The sequence below is a fragment of the Chiloscyllium plagiosum genome, unplaced genomic scaffold (genome assembly GCF_037043375.1).
Source record: "Chiloscyllium plagiosum isolate Xiang-an unplaced genomic scaffold, Cpla_swu_hap1 HiC_scaffold_8, whole genome shotgun sequence".
NCBI lineage: Eukaryota > Metazoa > Chordata > Chondrichthyes > Orectolobiformes > Hemiscylliidae > Chiloscyllium > Chiloscyllium plagiosum.
Genome location: NW_028270146.1, coordinates 90,121,161 through 90,138,314, shown reverse-complemented (window position 1 = coordinate 90,138,314; position 17,154 = coordinate 90,121,161). Strand labels below are relative to the sequence as shown.

The following is a 17,154-nucleotide window of genomic DNA, read 5'->3' as shown; positions in this document are numbered from 1 at the left end:
AAACAAACACAGATAAAGCTGGAAATACTCATACCTGCCACAATCTTTTGAGAATGAAATACAGTTTATAGTTCAACTCATTGAAATTTCAACGGAACTGGAAGAGGTTAAATTTGTAACTTTGAAGAAAACAAGAATAGAGCCAGGGAAAGGAATGTGGAAAGGAAAAAAGGGAAGACCAGTGATAGGGTGGGATCGCAGGACAACTGGATCAAGGGAGCAAATGGTGTGTTAATGAAAGAAAGAAAAGATGGATCGAGGGGAAATATAAACAACAACAGCAGCAAGTTGAAATGCTGCTTTCTTAAAGAAAATGGAAGCAATGGTGATGATCTGTAAGAGTTTAATTTAATCTTGAGCTGATTTGAAAGACTGTAAAGTGCAGAATCCAAAGCAAAGTGCTGCTCCTCAAGTTTTCCTTAGGAACAGCTGAGGCCAGAGAGTGGGGGAAATAGGCTGGAGAATTAACATGGCAGGAAACTGGAAACTGACAGGTTTGAATGGGAGGTGTTGAAATGGTATACAACATTCACAAAACAAAGGCAGCCTGCTATATTTAAATCTACCACATTTTCTTTTGCTTATTGAAAGATAGTATGTGGTATGATTGCACCTCTTTGGAGAGACAAAATATTTCATTAACGGATTTAAAGTACGTTTAACTGCTGCTAGCCAGGATTTCCAGGGCTCAGGAAACATAGCAATGAAATGAAGGAGGGAGTTTAAACCAGCCTGTTAGAGGGGGTCAAAGAACATGGGAGAGCCCTTCTGAACCCTGCACAAGAGAAACCTAGTGCTCTATCTACTGATTGTGGGCTCTCTCTCTACCATCCTCACTACATCCCTCCCACCTTGAGCTTACTTTTCTTCCTTACTCTTGGGAAGTGGGCATCATTGGCTGGTTCAGCATTGGCCGTTCATCCCTAGTTGCCCCTGGAGAAGGTAGTGGCGAGCTGCCTTCTTGAACTGCTGTAGTCCATGTGCTGTAGGATGGTTGTATTCAGATGGATAATACAACCGTAGCAGGGGACCTCTACCCCCTTGTGGCCTACTCTTGTAAGGCCAGCACTCAGCTTATCGATTTGATTATTTTCTGTATTCATTCACGACATTTTATTGACCATTTTATGGATTTATTGGACTCACACCCCCTCCCCACCCCAAGTCTCCTCAGACATCTGCTGTTTCTAGTTTCTCACCACTTAGAAAGTCCTTTGTTTCATCCTTTTCTGATCTTTTGGGGTAACCTCACATTAGCCCACAATCAAATCCATTCATTATAGTTTTGTTCACTCACTTGGCCTGTTAATATCCTGTGTACTTCCAGCTACACTACCTACAAAGCTGTCAAGCTCACACCACTATTAGAGTTTCACCAGGATCAATTCACCCGGACCCCAATTCATGCCTTTTTTTCGCATTTGTTTGGTTTACTGATTGGTGTGAGGCACAAATTCAAACACTCCTAACCAATGTGTGAGGGGGCAATTAAAAGTCATAGTCACATATACCATTTCAACAAAGAGAGTTCTTAGCTTAGTGTTAGCATTTTCACCCCACATCAGAAGGTCACTCTTCACACTTCCAGCAAGTGGAGACCAGAGTTCCACCACTGACCTCTCAGGTAGCATCCAATGGGAGCATATATGAACCCAATGTGGACAATTCCCCATTCATTTTGTAGGCGCCATAAACCCTCATAAATACCCAGTATTAAGACGGTTATTGCCACAGGAGAATCCTGAGTAAACAAGCACTTACTTTAACATACAATTCAGAAACAAGCCATTCAGTCCAACTGGCCTATGCTGGTATTTATGCTTCACATGAGGCCTCCTTCCACTCCCTTCCATTTCATTCATTTTCATTCACAATATCCTATTGTCTGTGCCCTGATGTGTTTATCCAGTTCCTCATTAAATTCAAGCACATTATTCATCCCTATCACATCTTCGTTGGATAATGAAGTTGTCCAAAAATCCATTCTGTATTTATTCATGACTATCTTTTCCTGTTTTATTACTGATCATCCTATAGTAAATTCATGACTTTGCAAACCCCTTCATAATTTTAAAGATGTCCAGCTGCTCACTTCTCTATTCTAAGGGAAACATCCCCATACTGTCAACTCTTTCCTGATTAGTATAACCTCTCAATTCTGGCATCATCCTTGTCCAGATTATTACAGAATTTTGCAGAGTGAAAAACTTACCTTTCAGCTACTTTGGACATTTTTAAACAATGTCTGTCTAGCTGGATATTCAATAAAGTGATCTGGAAAGAAAAAGAAAGTAATATTTAAGATGTGCATAGAATTGAGTGAAGCTACATGATAGTCCAATTAGCACAGCCTGAGACACATTACAGCCTAGAATCTATAAATCATATTCAACACACGTAAGTGAGAGACACTAGTATAGAGGAAATGGTACTGGACTAGTAATTCAGGGACACAAGTTAACATTCTGAGGACAGAGGTTCAAACCCCACCCCAACCTTCTAGCAGGATTTAATTAACAAAACTAAAATTGAAAGTTGGTCCCTGTAATGGGAGCCATAAGATAATAACTGTTGATTGTGAAAACCCATCTGGTTCACCAATGTCCTTTAGGGAAGGAAATCTGTCATCTGTATCTCGCCTGATCTACCCATGACTCAAAATCCACAGCAAAGTGGCCTTGTGTGTCAACCAGTTCGAGAGCAGCTGGGGATGGGCAATAGACGCTGGCTTTTTCCGTGAGGCCCATACCCCATTTAGGAATAAAAATAATTCAAACTGCATGTATTAAGCCACAATTCCTAATAACTTATCGCTAATAAAGCTGATCAATGGTCGGCCACATACCCCCTGGGACCGATGCATTCAGATTTGCCCTAAAGTTTTATTTATGGCAATTTGAAAGTTTGTCTGGCAGTTAACTAACAAAGACTACGAATTTGTCAAGTGTCCACATTTACAATGGAATATTACGTAGAGAACAGAGGTTCCTTCCAATCTTATGTTACCTGCTTCTTCAGATCATCCTTTGCAGGTTGCTTAGTTGTTGATGCGAGTGAATGTATAGGACTGTGTGTCTGCGAGTCTTCAGAAACCCCATACACTGACTGATTACAAACGAAAAATTCAGTGTCAGAATTGGATTGATTGATGCCGGTTTCATGTTCAAATTCTGCCATAAAACAAGCGCTACATTGTCTAAACATGCAACTGGAAGCAAGTAACTTAAACAGCCTGGGTCTTACCAATGCATTTGCCAAGTATATTACCACACATATTAGCTCAACATGTGTTGCACAATGAATTATTCATGAAAAAGCAAGATGATCTATGCTTTGAAGAGCTGGTTCCCCATTATTAGCTTGACGGAGGAATGCTGGCCAAGACCGCAGGATGTGCTTTGCATCCCAATGCTTAGCTGTATTACACCTTCTAAGGCCCATTGAAATAAGAGAGTGGGAATTTGGGATAACATCTCAGCTGAGCAGCAGCTCTAACTATCCAGTATTCAATACCGCATGGACTGTCAGCCTAGAATCCACATTCCAGATATGAGAGAGGCTGGAAGCCACAATCCTCGGCCACATCTGAGCAACTTAAAAAGCCAACGTGTCATCAATAAACCCAATCCCTCCAGCTAGTATATTTCTAAAGAGAAGTCATGTCGGACTCGAAAATTTAACTTGATTTCCTCTCTCAGAGTCATCCAGCATGGAAACAGACCCTTCAGTCCAACCAGTCCCAAACCCAACAGTTCCCACCTGCCCACTCCTGGCCCATATCCCTCCAAACCTTTCCTGTTCATGTATCTATCCAGATGTCTTTTAGACGTTGTAATTGTACCCTCATCCACCACTTCCTCAGGATGTTCATTCCACCAGTGAACCACTCGCTGTGTAAATAAATTGCCCCTCGTGCCTTCCTCTCACCTTAAATGTGTGCCCTCTAGTCTTGAAATCCCCCAACTTGGGGAAAAGACAACTACCATTAATTGTATCTATAACCCTCATTACTTTATAAACTCCCATAAGGTCATCTCTCAACCTCCAAAGCTTCATTGATAAAGTCCCAGCCTCTCCATATATGCTGCCAGATCATTCTCTAGCATTCTCCATAGTCTGGCAGGCAGAAATATTGTGGGTGTAAAATGGATGCTATTGTGGATATGGCAATGCATCATGTCAATGACAGCACCATTGGCCTCAGTTTATTCCTGGTAAAAGACAAGAGAACCACAAATCCTGGAGTGTAGTTGTCAAATTACCATGTGCCGACGTTTTCTGTTTCGAAGTGATTCCTGATAATGTTCAGCATGAATCTCCTCGTCTATTATACAACTCCTCTGCATTCCTAAACAGGTGTTTTCAAAAGATTTCAGTAGGCTTTCCAATTTGTTCAAATCTAATTGTGCCTAATCTGACTTTTTATTGTCAAACCCAAAAACCATTTATTTCTGAGAGAAATCGTCTTAATTCCTCTCAATATCAGCTGCGCAAACATGGGCAAGACAGATATTATTGCTTTTCTTCCTCAAATCAAAAGGCATTTCTAATTTAATATCAAACATGGGCTTCTTTGCAATGAAAAATTCAAAGCTTCGGTGAAACAAACTCTGGGCAAGACAGAAAACCTCTTTTTGACATCTTTGACTCTGTTGACTCTAAAGGTTAGTGCTAATGCTACAGTACAGATGGCAGACACCTTCTATTATTCATCTAAGCTGTCAGTCTTCATGCTCAAATTTATATTATGAGCTTCATTGGGCTACCTACCAGGGGAGCCATCATAGTCTGATTATCATCCATCATCCTCAAATATGCAGGTACTTCTGACAAGCAGATACTGGGGAACAACTAACAGCTATTTTTCCCTCTTAAGTTAAATGCTAAATGTTGCAATTGTACCAGCCTCCACTACTTCCTCTGGCAGCTCATTCCATACATGCATTATACTGTGTGTGAAAAAGTTGCTTGAATAGGTCCCTTTTAAATCTTCCCCTATTTTTCCCTCTTAAGTCGATGGGATGTTAAAAGTGCACTTTAACACTAGCACAAACTGGAGATCGAGTGGAGAACATTCTATATTTTAATGATTCACTAGTATGCATTTAAAAAACTGAAATTCTCCCATTCTTTTTATAAATCAAACAAGGATGTTGCCAGAGTTGGGGGGGGGGGGGTGAGTTGGAGGGAGAGGCTGAATAGGCTGCAGCTATTTGCCCTGGAGTGTCGGAGGCTCGGGGGGTGACCTTATAGAGGTATATAAAATCATGCGGGGCATGGATAGGGTAAATAGACAAGGTCTTTTCCCTGGGGTGGGGGAGTCCAGAACTAGAGGCATAGGTCTAAGGTGAGAGGGGGAAGATTTAAAAGGGATCTAGCGGGCAACTTTTTCACGCAGAGGGTGGTGCGTAAATGGAATGAGCTCCTAGAGGAAGTAGTAGAGGCTGGTAAAATAATAACATTTAAAAGACATTTGGATGGTTACGTGAACAGGAAAGTTCTAGAGGGATGTGGGCGAAATACTGGCAAATGGGATTAGATTAAAATATCTGTTCAGCATGAACGAGTTGGACCAATATCTGTTTCTGTGCTGGAAAACTCTATGACTCTAAGTCTTTGGAGGAGAATTCACCACTTTTTTTACATGCTATTTAGTTATGGTTGTTCCATTTACATTTAAATTCCCAGTGGAATAAATTGTAGGCTGTTTCCATCAAGTGTCTTCACACTTTTTCATCACTAAGAGAGAGCATGGGCTTTAAGCAGCACTTAATCTGAAGGTGCCACAACAGAGATTTGCTTTGATGAAGTTCCACTATACTTTGAACATTTCCTCTTGGAGTGAGTTACGGGAAGATTGTTGAACACACACCTTCTTCACTTTGTTGGGGTTTTTCATCCTACGACACTTCCTGATGTCCATTTCAGTGGTGTTCACACAGCCAGGCTGCAGAAAGGACAATAAAAAGGGATTTTAATGAGAGATAGTGAGAATCTCAATGGATTTTCAGCCTTTCTGCTGCTTACCACAGGGTTTACTTTCAATTTTCATCTTCGTCCATCTGCTGCCTTCTATATGCCTGAGATGCAACATCTGAGGTGCAGACCACAACTAACAGCAATTATTCATACCTTGACAGTGGATGAGTGCCAGTCATTTGAGTACGGAGAGGTCATTGTAGATTCTGTCCTGACCCAGCAGTTTGACTGCAAGTGTGCTGATCCTACTGATTTCCCTTCTCCTCAGCCAGTTGTGGCTACATATAATCACAGCAGGCAATCTTAATGGAGTGTAATGAATAGAATTGACACTGTTGATCTGGTTAAAAAATGGTCACCATGTTGAAAAATTCTAATTTCAGCGAATTTATAAGAAAATCAGATATAAAGTGGATCTTAAGGAAGATTATTATAGTGGCTCCCAAGAAAGATGACTGTGGCAGGCAGTGTAACTGGGTGCAAGGTACATTTAGATGGAGTCCTGCAAAATAGTGAGAAAGCAGCAGATCGGATTGTGTGTGGTTGGGCCTGAGGCAAATAGCAATGACGAGTATCTGCCTTCCCTCTAACCTTTTCTGCTGTTCAGAATTTACAATTGCTATTAAATAAAGCGATTTCTGCACTTACAATTTGAATATTGTATCTAGTCAAAAGAACAAATTTGGATTTATGTAGGGGGTTCCTGATGGAGGTTAAGTTCTCTGTATGAAGTGATAAATATTTACCCTCCGTTCAATGTTTCATTGATTAATACGTCACTGATTACCATTTTCAGGTATGACATGACTCGTACTTTGGTTCAGAAGATATTTTCATTTTGAGTAGCTTGAGGTATTAAAGGGACACAGATACGTTTGTTACAAAGTAGTCATTTAGATAGTCCATAATTTCTCAAATGTTTTAAGTGTCATTTGCTAGGCAAATTAACAGTCACCAGGATCACAGTGCAGTGAAAAACAATACAGTCAATACACAATTCCATCCCTTTGTTGAGGAGCCTCATCTGTCAGGACTGCATGTCTGAAATTTTCTGACCATTTTCTTTAATTAATGTTTAAAAAAAAAGTCATATGCCAAGCATGGCTCAATTTTTGATGCAAGCAACTGCAACATGAGGTGCCCTGTTGGTAGTCCCAAGCTGGACAATAGCCTCTGCAACTCCATCAAACATATAAAGGTTAATTATACTCACAACAGGTCGATGAACATCCCAAAATGCTCGCTCTTGGCTGTCCAGGATCTTGCGTTCCGTCTTGTCCTTTTTCCTGTCAATTCTAAAAGAAGATGATATCAACTTCCAAAGGCACATTGAATTTACAGGACTGGTGTTTCTCAGGTGTGTTTAAATTATGCAATAACAGCCAATGGACTCTGAAGCTGCAATAGTATGTTTTTTATAAACGCATTTCTCACTATCTGTGATAGGCAATGGCACAAGTTCACCATAACCCAGAACATGTACAATATAATCCAGTGTTTTTATGAGCGCTACAAAGAATGAGCAGTTCCACATTCTTTCATTCTTTTTAACTTGTATCCACCCAATTAGCTAAGTTACTAAACTGGAGGACATCTTTTTAATTAACACAGCAGGGTGTCCAGCTCCAAAGCTGTGACGTTTTCCTTAGCCAGGCTTGAATCTTATTATTTGATTTGCCAATTGTAAAAAGCTTACATAATAATTGAAAAAGCTGAAATGTAATCCTAATGGGGGCTTTTGTGGCACCATGACCCTACCACTGAGTCAGGAGACTGCGGTTCAATTCCCGCTGTGTAAGAACATTTCTGAACAGTTTGCTGACAAAGTATCTAAAATCTCAACGGGCCATTAAAATCAGAGACCTTTCTGCAAAAATAAGGTGGTGAGCTACCTAAGTCTTGACTTGGTTTCAGTCATTTTCTGTGATTCCAGCCAACTAAATATTGTTCCTCCCCTTAAACACCTTCTGTGAGTGTGTTTAATCTATCAGCGGATACAGTGTAGTGTAAAACCTAAAAATTCAGCTTAGAAGGATGAGAGGAGAGGTTGTTTTGGTAACCCGGCAGTCATTGAGAGCTTGGATCTTTTCATCTTTAGGGAGCATGGATTCAATTTGCCACCTGTCAGAAATCATGTGGCATAGTGGGCTGGAGTAGAGGGGGTGGATGGGAGGTGTTAACCAGCACAAGGGAAGCAGCAGTTGAAAATCATCCTGATAATTTCACAAAGAGGTTCACACTAACTGGGAGCATGCAAAGCATTACTGAAGGAATGTTATGAAGGTGTGTTTTGGAAGTAGGCAATAAGATATTTACATTGCATGACAGATTTAATCACTCTTAGCCAATTTTTCAATGACTAAATTTATGACAACTTCCTGCCAGAAATCAAAAACCCAAAGATATGCGAATATTGGAAATCAGAAACAAGGGCAGAAATTGCTGGAAAAGCTCAGCAGGTCCGGCAGCATCTGTGGAGAGAAAGCAGAATTAACTTTTCAGGTCCAGTGACTTTTCTTCAGATCAGTTCAGTTAATTTCTGTTTTTGTTGCTGCAGGAAATAGCTGATCGCAGTTAATTTGGTCACTATCCCCCTTTCCAGAAACCATGGTCAGTGTAATTATCTCATCATTTCCATCCTTTTATGTATGAAATATTTTATGTGTGCCTGAGTGATGAGAATTTCCACTACATTTTGCATGTTTGGTCTTTATGAAATATACATGAACCAAGATCTAACTCACTACAAACCCTGGGATCTAGGACTAGGCAAGTGTGCAGGGATTGCACAGTGGGGATGGCAGGTGAGACCTGGGGGGAGGTGTGGAGAGGGTTTTGGGGTCCTGATGGGGGGGCTAATGGGGGAAATTGGAGAAGCACACACTCATTAATACATATTTGTCAACTTACTATTCTAATTAGACATGTTGTTTCATTTGGTCCATCTTTAGATTTTTCTTGGGGCGAGCAGCAATTTCAAAAAAGACATGGTGCCCTTCTTGATTTTATATGTGAGCTAAAGGAGTATGAAATACTTTCCTGATGACTTCTCTCCCTAAGTAATTAAATAACACGGGGAGCCAATTCTTGGAAGAAAATCAAGCAAATATTACTTTTACAGCAAATTGCCATCAGGAAAACCTGCAGTGTCCATAGTTCTCAAATTCTACTGAAAATACTGCCCTTTCAAATGAGGTGGGAATACATGTGTTATAAGGTCAATAGCTTCACAAACAGTAGCCAATAAAATATAAGCTGCTTGCGTGCCCAGGAAAGAGCTAATTTCAGTTAGCATCGGGCACAAGCTGAGCTATATGCCAGTGCTAAAATAGTTTACGTCTCTGAAATGATTTCTTCCAGTAACATTTTGAAAGCATCCATTATTTGCAGATAGCTGTTTATATAATTCATCAATGAGTTCTGACTGCACAATCCTAAAAAGAGGAAGGACGGGTGTGTTAATTACTTTTGTTTGCGTGAAAAGTAAATTCTGGAGATTCTTGAGCAACTTGGTGCGTTAGGCTGCAATTAACTGCAAGATGGGTTTAGAGAGTTCCCCCCTGAGGGAATACGTGACCACAGAACCAGACCATATGAATAAGGCCATGTGAGAACAGCTCCCACATACACATTTCTAATGGTTTCTTGTTTTAAATATTCATAAAGTTATTAGTTACGTACTTTACTTGGGCCTCTGCTTGCATAAAGATGAACTCCCATTTTCTTGCAAATGCTCTTTGCAACCTGGCCAAATTTTCCTGCAGAATGAATAGCTTTGTGTTAAAACAGAAAACAGGTTTCTGCTTTAGTTTCAAAAGAATCACTGATATATGGTTAGTGCAAGTACTGGCTGGAATCCATGACGTAGTTTTCAAAATAGCTGTGTGGCATTGCAATCGTACACTGTCAATTATAAAATTAGTATACCTACGGCTTCATAATCTGCAAGTTCCAGTCTTGCTTTATTCTGCATTGTCCGCTTGCACAGGTAGATGGCTGTGACAGTGAAAAAAAATGCAAATAATTAATTATGCTTTTTAAAATACCTAAACCTCTCCAGTTACAAATATTTTAATTCATTGGGTTTTCCCTTCACCAATGAGATATACATTCATTAAATGTGTGACAATATCTTAAGCCTGGTTTTCCACTGAAAGTGACGAGGATCCTGCATTAGTTGATGAACTTAACAATCATCTAGCTTTGCAGCAGGATAACTAGCTCAGAGTGGGGAGACATGTAGGTAATGAGTGGCAAAAGAATTTATTGCACAATAGGACAGAACAATGGATGGTGACGAGAGAATAAAAGAGTTTCGCTTCAATTTGATTAAACAGATCCAACATTCAGAGAATCATATTCTTCTGATTCGTGCACATGATCTGGAAGAAACACCAGTAATGAGGATGGATTGAAGAAGTTGGGACTGATCTTGGAGAGAGAAAAGGCTGACAAAAGATCTGATAGAAGTTTTGAAAATTATGAGCAGGTTGGACACAGTAGACAGAGAGAAGCTCTTCCACTCATAAAAGAAGAAAATGAGAGGACGTAATGATGTGCAAATGAAGCAAGGGTGATGTGAGGGAAAAAAAAGCTTTTTCACACAGTGAGTAGTTAGGATTTGGAAATGTACTGCCTGAAAATGTGGCGGAGGCAGGTTCAATTGAGGCATTCAGGAGACATTGGATGACTATCTGAACAATAATGGTGTCCAGGGATATCGGGAAAAGGGGAGGAGATTGATCATGAAAACACTATGCATACATCATGGACTGAATGGTATCGTTCTGCAAGTAACAATTCTGTGATGCTGAATTGGAATAGGGGCTATCCCAACAGATGTCAGAAATGGTCAACACGTAGAAATGCAACATTATCTGAGTTTAAGTGGGATTGACTCTGGTGAGTTGGCAAATAGATGCTGAGAAGTTTCTGCTTTGACAATTCAAAAAAAAAGCCTGGTAGAACAATAGAAATAAATTAACCCTGCAAAGTCATCAAAACTGCAAAACTGCAATGAGATTTCAGCAATATTCATCAGAAGAAATTAGTCCATGACTCCTGAACTACCAGATCGCCAGTTCACTACCCTGACTAAGGAATTCCAGGCTGCTGACTCCAGCTTTGGATTCCATCTTGAAATCAAAGACACTGTTAAATTGGTATCCCTCAGTAGTTTTGTGCCCATGCTGTTGCCAATCTCTTGACCCTTTTTCAAGTTTTGCGAGTGTGCCAGTGTTGTGAAATAATCCTCCCACTCCCCCAATCCCCATGTCTCAGAATATGTGAAACAAACCTTCCTTCTGTATTAACTTTGCAACAGTGTTGTCATCCTTACAAAGTTACACTTCACAAACAGAAGGAATGGGGAAATAGAGTCGTGGAGACGTACAGCATGGAAACAGACCCTTCAGTCCAACTCATCCATGGCAACCAGATATCCTAAATTAATCGAGTCCCATTTGCCGGCACTTGGTCCATATCCCTCTAAACCCTTTCTATTCATAAACCCATCCAGATGCCTTTTAAATGTTGCAATTTTATTCGCCTCCACCATCTCCTCTGGCAGCTCATTCCACAATCATGCCCCTTTGCTTGAAAAAGTTACCTGATAGGTCCCTTTTAAATCTTTCTCCTCTTGCCCTAAACCTATGCCCTCTAGTTCGAGACTTCAGCACCCCAGGGAAAAGACCTTGGCTATTCACCCTATCCATGCCCCCATGATTTTATAAACCTCTATAAGGTCACCCCTCAGCTTCCGACGCTCCAGGGAAAACAGCCCCAGCCTGTTCAGCCTCTCCCTGTAGCTCAAACCCTCTAACCCTGGCAACATCCCTGTAAATCTTTTCTGAACCCTTTCAAGTGTTATAACATCCTTCATGGGAGACCAGAATTGTACATAATATTCCAAAAGTGGCTGAATCAATATCCTGTACAGCCACATGACCTCCCAACTCCTATACTCAATGCTCTGACCAATAAATATACCATCACAGATTAAAAATGGGGAAAATTAAGTCACAATCCCTTAAGGACAAGTATTCAGAATTCATATTACAATTTGCAATCTGTCCATAACATATTGCACAAAACGATTTGTAAGTGGATAAGGCAGCCTCAGCTGATCAGTCAGGTAAGGAATTTAATGTAATTTAATTTAAGGAATTCAACAGGCTTCATAGGGAAATGCTGAACGAGGGAAGGTCAGTAAAGACTGATTTCATGAGATTAAAGATGACACAGTCTATTGCATAAGATAATGTTATAAATGTTAGAGATTGCACTACAAGCTGCCCAATCTGATGATGTCACACAGTCTCAACTGGAGAATCAGTTCACCTCGAGATCCAAATGGCATCAGATGTATTATTGCTGGTTCCTGATAGTCTTTGTAATTATGCCTAACTGGATTATTTGAAGTTGTGCAAAACACTACAGATGAATTCCATGCCATTTCTTGCTAAGAATCGCTTTACTGAACAGCTAATAAAACAGGTCACTAAACCTACTATTGAAAGGAGCATTGCCCCATTTCTCCAGTTATGGCTGTGTTCAAATATCCATTGAAAGGGAATATGTGGTGTCTATAAGCATCATAGAGGCCTTTATAGACTGGGTGGGAACCACAGAGTCTAGGATGCATTATCACCCCAGGTAATGTTGTTTCGATTTGAATTGGGTAAGATTCATTTGCAGACTCAGAGGATTCCATTGACTAATTGATTTTGTTTCGGTTGGTGTTACCACTGTCTCATCAGTTGAAGTTTCAAAAGAGTAGAAAGTAGGAGTTTTTATGGAGATTGTATAGTATTTTAAAAGAAAGAAAGGAACAAAGAAGCTACTGGTGTGCTTGTCTGGTGAACTACAGCATGGTGACTCAGTGGTTAGCATTACTACCTCACAGCGCCAGGGACCTAGGTTCGATTCTAGCCTCAGGTGACTGTCTGTGTGAAGTTTGCACATTCTCCGGGTGCTCCAGTTTCCTCCAACAGTCCAAAGATGTGCAGTTAGGGTGGATTGGCCACACTCAATTGTCTGTAGTGTCCAGAGGTGTGCAAGCTAGGTGAGTTAGCCATGGGAAATGGAAAGTTACAGAGATGGGGTAGGAGAATAGGTCTGGGTGGGATACTCTTTGGTGGGTCGGTGTGGACTTGTTGGGCTGAATGGCCTGTTTCCACACTATGGAGATTCTATAATACAAAACACTTGCCACGTTTAAGAATTGTCTGACATTTTGCTATAAGTGGGGAGCACTGGATTGAGTGGGTCATGAGATAGATGGGGATTTGTCATTGATTGCAACTGTCCATTAACCAATGCCTACTTCATTAACTTTGGGGTCGAGAGTGTGGTGCTAGAAAAGCACAGCAGGTCAGGGAGCATCCATGGAGCAGGAGAATCGACGTTTCCTGATGAAGGGCTTATGCCTTAAATGTCAATTCACCCGCTCCTCAGATACTGCCTGACCTGCTGTGCTTTTCCAGCACCACACTCTCGACTCTGATATCCAGCATCTGCAGTCCTCATTTTCTCCTTCATTAATTTTGAGTCAGAGATGAGGAGGTTTTAATTTCCCTCTTAGAGGATTGTACAATTTTGAAGTGGAAGGCAGCAGAAACAGGGCCTTGAAAACCTTTAAAGCACAAGGAACTCAGGTTTGATTCCAGTCTCGGGTGACAGTCTGTGTGGAGTTTGCGCATTCTGCCCCACCATGCCTGCGTGTGTTTCATCTGATTACCTCCCACAGTCCAAAGGTGGATTGGCCATGCTAAATTGCCCATAGAGTCCGGGGATATGCAGGCTAGGTGGAAATGTAAGGTTACAAGGATGGGGTAAGGGGAATGGGTCTGGGTGGGATGCTGTTCAGAGGGTCAGTGTGGACTCGATGGGCTGACCTGCCTGTTTCCACATTGTAGGGATTTGATAATTCTACGAGGTAGATGGATTCTTGTTAAAGGGAGGAATTAAAGGTTGTTGGGGTAGTTGGAAATTTGAGACACAAACAGATCAGCCAGAGTTTTAGTGAATGGTGAAGCAAACCCAAGGCGCCAAATGGCTCCAAATTCCTGTTTTGGAATAGGCAGTTCTTGGTGGCTGGCTAAGAGCAGTGCTGGAAGCAATCTGAAACAAGTCATCACCAAATGGCAACAAAAGCGAAGGACCTGGACAGGCCCTGCAAACATCTTATACTGATGGACAAATACTTCGGAAGGAGAAACAAATTTCCATGTTCATCTGGCTCTCTCTCTCTCTCTGAGATGGAATGGCAATCCTCATGTGGTCAGAAAATTGTTCATCAAGCGAATTACCCTGTTAAAGCAATTTCTTTTATCTGACAAATGAGCTACATGGCCGAGATGAAAACTGCTGCCAAGATTTATGGTTATCTCGTAAAAAGCTAGTCTCTCAGTAAAAATTAATTCTAAGTTTCCATGCAGTTTAATACAAAAACAAATTCAAGTTGATTTATGTCTCGTCTATGCAATTTGTAATTTCAGAAGGAATGCAATGTAAAATGTGAGGGAGAATAATAGATTTATTAGAGAGAAAACATTGTTTTTAATTAATCTTTTCTATTTTGGCCATGGGGGTTGGTATTATACAGTACACAGAAATGATGTACGCAAAAAAAATTGATCAAAGTAGTTTCATTTATCATGCTGTTAATAAAGATTTCATTTGTACTTAATACAGTAGCTTGTTTCTTTCAAGAGAAAAAAATGATGATGTTTAATGGTCTGTCATGCATATTCTAACCATCCCCTCACTCATACTCATAATCCAGGATTACATATTGAACTAAGCAACTTCAATTCTTTTCCTTTGATGAGTTAAGCTACATAGAAGTAAATTGTAAAGGTGAGTATGGTACCATTGGATGCCAAGATTTGGTTTGTTTGGCAAGATTTGGCTGGCTGCCCATGAGATCTGAGAGTGGATGGCACTGTAACTGACAAGTTGTTGTGACACTTCCAATGCATGTGTTTTTTTAATCAATCTGACCTCTAAATCTGGCTGATTTGTAGCCGCCCCAACATAATAGTGCAGAAAGGGGTTGATTCTATTGGTGTGTATTATGCGTGGTAATAACCTTTGACATTTCTATTACCTTCAGAAGATTTGGAGATCCCATCCTGGTTAATTGGGAAACTGTTCTGTTTGGATATATCTGCTGAGATGTCCAACTAGACATGACATCCTTCAGCAGGTATGGAACGGAGACTTTTGGCAATGCATCACTCTGCACTTCTAAAATTCATTCTCAAGATGTGGGTGTTGCTGGTTGGGCTGGTATTTACTGCCCATCCCGAGTTACCCTTTGAGAAGGCTGTGGTGAGCTGCCTTGTCAAACCACTGCAGTCCATTTGGCAAACTTTGCAGGTGCTAAGAGCTGGATTAAACACCAAATACAGCAAGCAGGAAGGTGGTGCAGATTTCTGATCAGAATGGACGTTAATTGGTTACGTAAGGGCCTCAAATGGGGCTCGGCATCGCCTGACCATTGTAAAATTAAGAACAGGTCAGTTTCAGTGGCGTGAAGTTCATTCGGGCAATTTTATGGGCAAGGTGTTTGCAAACACGCTGGGTGGGGCTGCTGAAATTCTGCCTATTGAATATAGCACTCTCTTCACAACTGAAAAATAAACATCAGCAGCAAATCTAGCAGGGGGAAAAAAACACAAATTTATCGGACACTTGGGTCCAATGTTAGCTTCAGGTTTGGGTTCTGGACAAGTTAAACAAATTATGTTAAACAAAAATGGCTGATGACTTTTCAGTACATTCTTCACACCTGTCTTGTGCTGTGCTTGCTAACTTATCCCAGTCCTCCTCCAGGGACCTTTCTCAAAACTTGAGGGCATAGAGTCATGGAGTCCTACAGCATGAAGACACAGGCCCTTTTGCTCAAACTGGTCCGTACCGACCAAACTGTTGTCCACGCTAACCCCATTTCCCTGCATTTGGCCTATATCCTCAAAATCCTTTCCTTTCCATGTATTTGTACAAATGCCTTTTAAATGTTGCTAATGTACCCGCCTCAACCCTTCTGTGGAAGCTCATTCCATATGCGTACCACCCTTTATGTAAAATGTTGCCCCTCAGGTTCCCTTTTATTCTTTCCCCTCGATCTTTAAACTGATGCCCTCTAGTTTTTGATTTCCCAACCCTGGGAAAAAGACTGAGTTCATTCACTCCGTCCATGCCTCTCATGATCTAATACATCTCTATAAGGTCCCCCCTCAGTCTCCTACAAGCTAAAGAAAAAATTCCTAGCTTGTCCAACCTCTCCCTATGTCTCAGATTATTGAGTCCAGGCAACATCCTTGTAAATTTCTTCTGCACTCTTTCCAGTTTAATAACATCCTTCCTATAACAAGGTAACCAAAACTGACAACAATATTCCAAGTGCGGCCTCACCGAAGTCCTGTACAACTGCAACATAACTTCCCAACTTCTATACTCAGTGCCCTGACCGATGAAGGCCGGTGAGCCAAAAGCCTTCTTCACTGCCCTGTCTACCTGTGACTCTACTTTCAGAGAACTGCGAACCTGAACTCTAAGGTCCCTCTGTTCCATTACACTCTTTAAGGCCCTGTCATTCACCATGAAACTCCTACTTTGATTTGATTTTCCAAAATGCAAGATCTCACATTTGTCTCTATTAAACTCCATTTGTCATTTCTTGGTCCACTTCCCCAGCTGATCAAGATCCTTCTGCAATTTCTGATAACCTTCCTCACTGTCCACAATTTTGCCTATTTTAGTGTCATCTGCAAACTTACTAATCACGTCTTGCACATTCTTATCCAAGTCACTGATATAGATAACAAACAGTAATGGGACCAGCACCCACCCCTGAGGCACTCCACTAGTCACAGGCCTCCAGTCTGACAAGCATCTTTCCACTATTACCTTCTGCTTTCTACCACCAAGCCAATTGCACATCCAACTTGCCAGCTCCCCCTGGATTCCATGCGACCTAACCTTCCAGAGCAGCCTGCCATGTGGAACCTTATTTAAAGGCCTTACTGAAATCCATAGAGACGATGTCTACCACCCTGCCCTCATCAACCTTCCTGGTCACTTCATCAAAGAACTCTAACAAATTTGTGAGACATCATCTCCCACTCACAAAGCCGTGCTGACTACTCCTCATCAAAGCCTCTCTTTCCA

The 17,154-nt window shown here is 41.0% G+C and overlaps 1 protein-coding gene across 4 annotated transcripts in view; it reads right to left on the bottom strand.

Moving 5' to 3' along the window:
- Nucleotides 1–17,154, bottom strand: part of LOC122553806 (regulator of G protein signaling 6-like) — a 618,547-nt gene that overhangs the window by 52,296 nt on the left and 549,097 nt on the right. For all 4 annotated transcript variants that reach the window (XM_043698155.2, XM_043698156.2, XM_087990093.1 and 1 more), the window contains 6 exons: nt 9,911–9,975; nt 9,661–9,737; nt 7,193–7,274; nt 5,873–5,947; nt 3,007–3,105; nt 2,213–2,274 (listed from right to left, as the gene is read on the bottom strand). In XM_043698155.2, the coding sequence (XP_043554090.2) occupies nt 2,213–2,274; nt 3,007–3,105; nt 5,873–5,947; nt 7,193–7,274; nt 9,661–9,737; nt 9,911–9,975 (460 nt within the window). The remainder of the gene's footprint in view (nt 1–2,212; nt 2,275–3,006; nt 3,106–5,872; nt 5,948–7,192; nt 7,275–9,660; nt 9,738–9,910; nt 9,976–17,154) is intronic.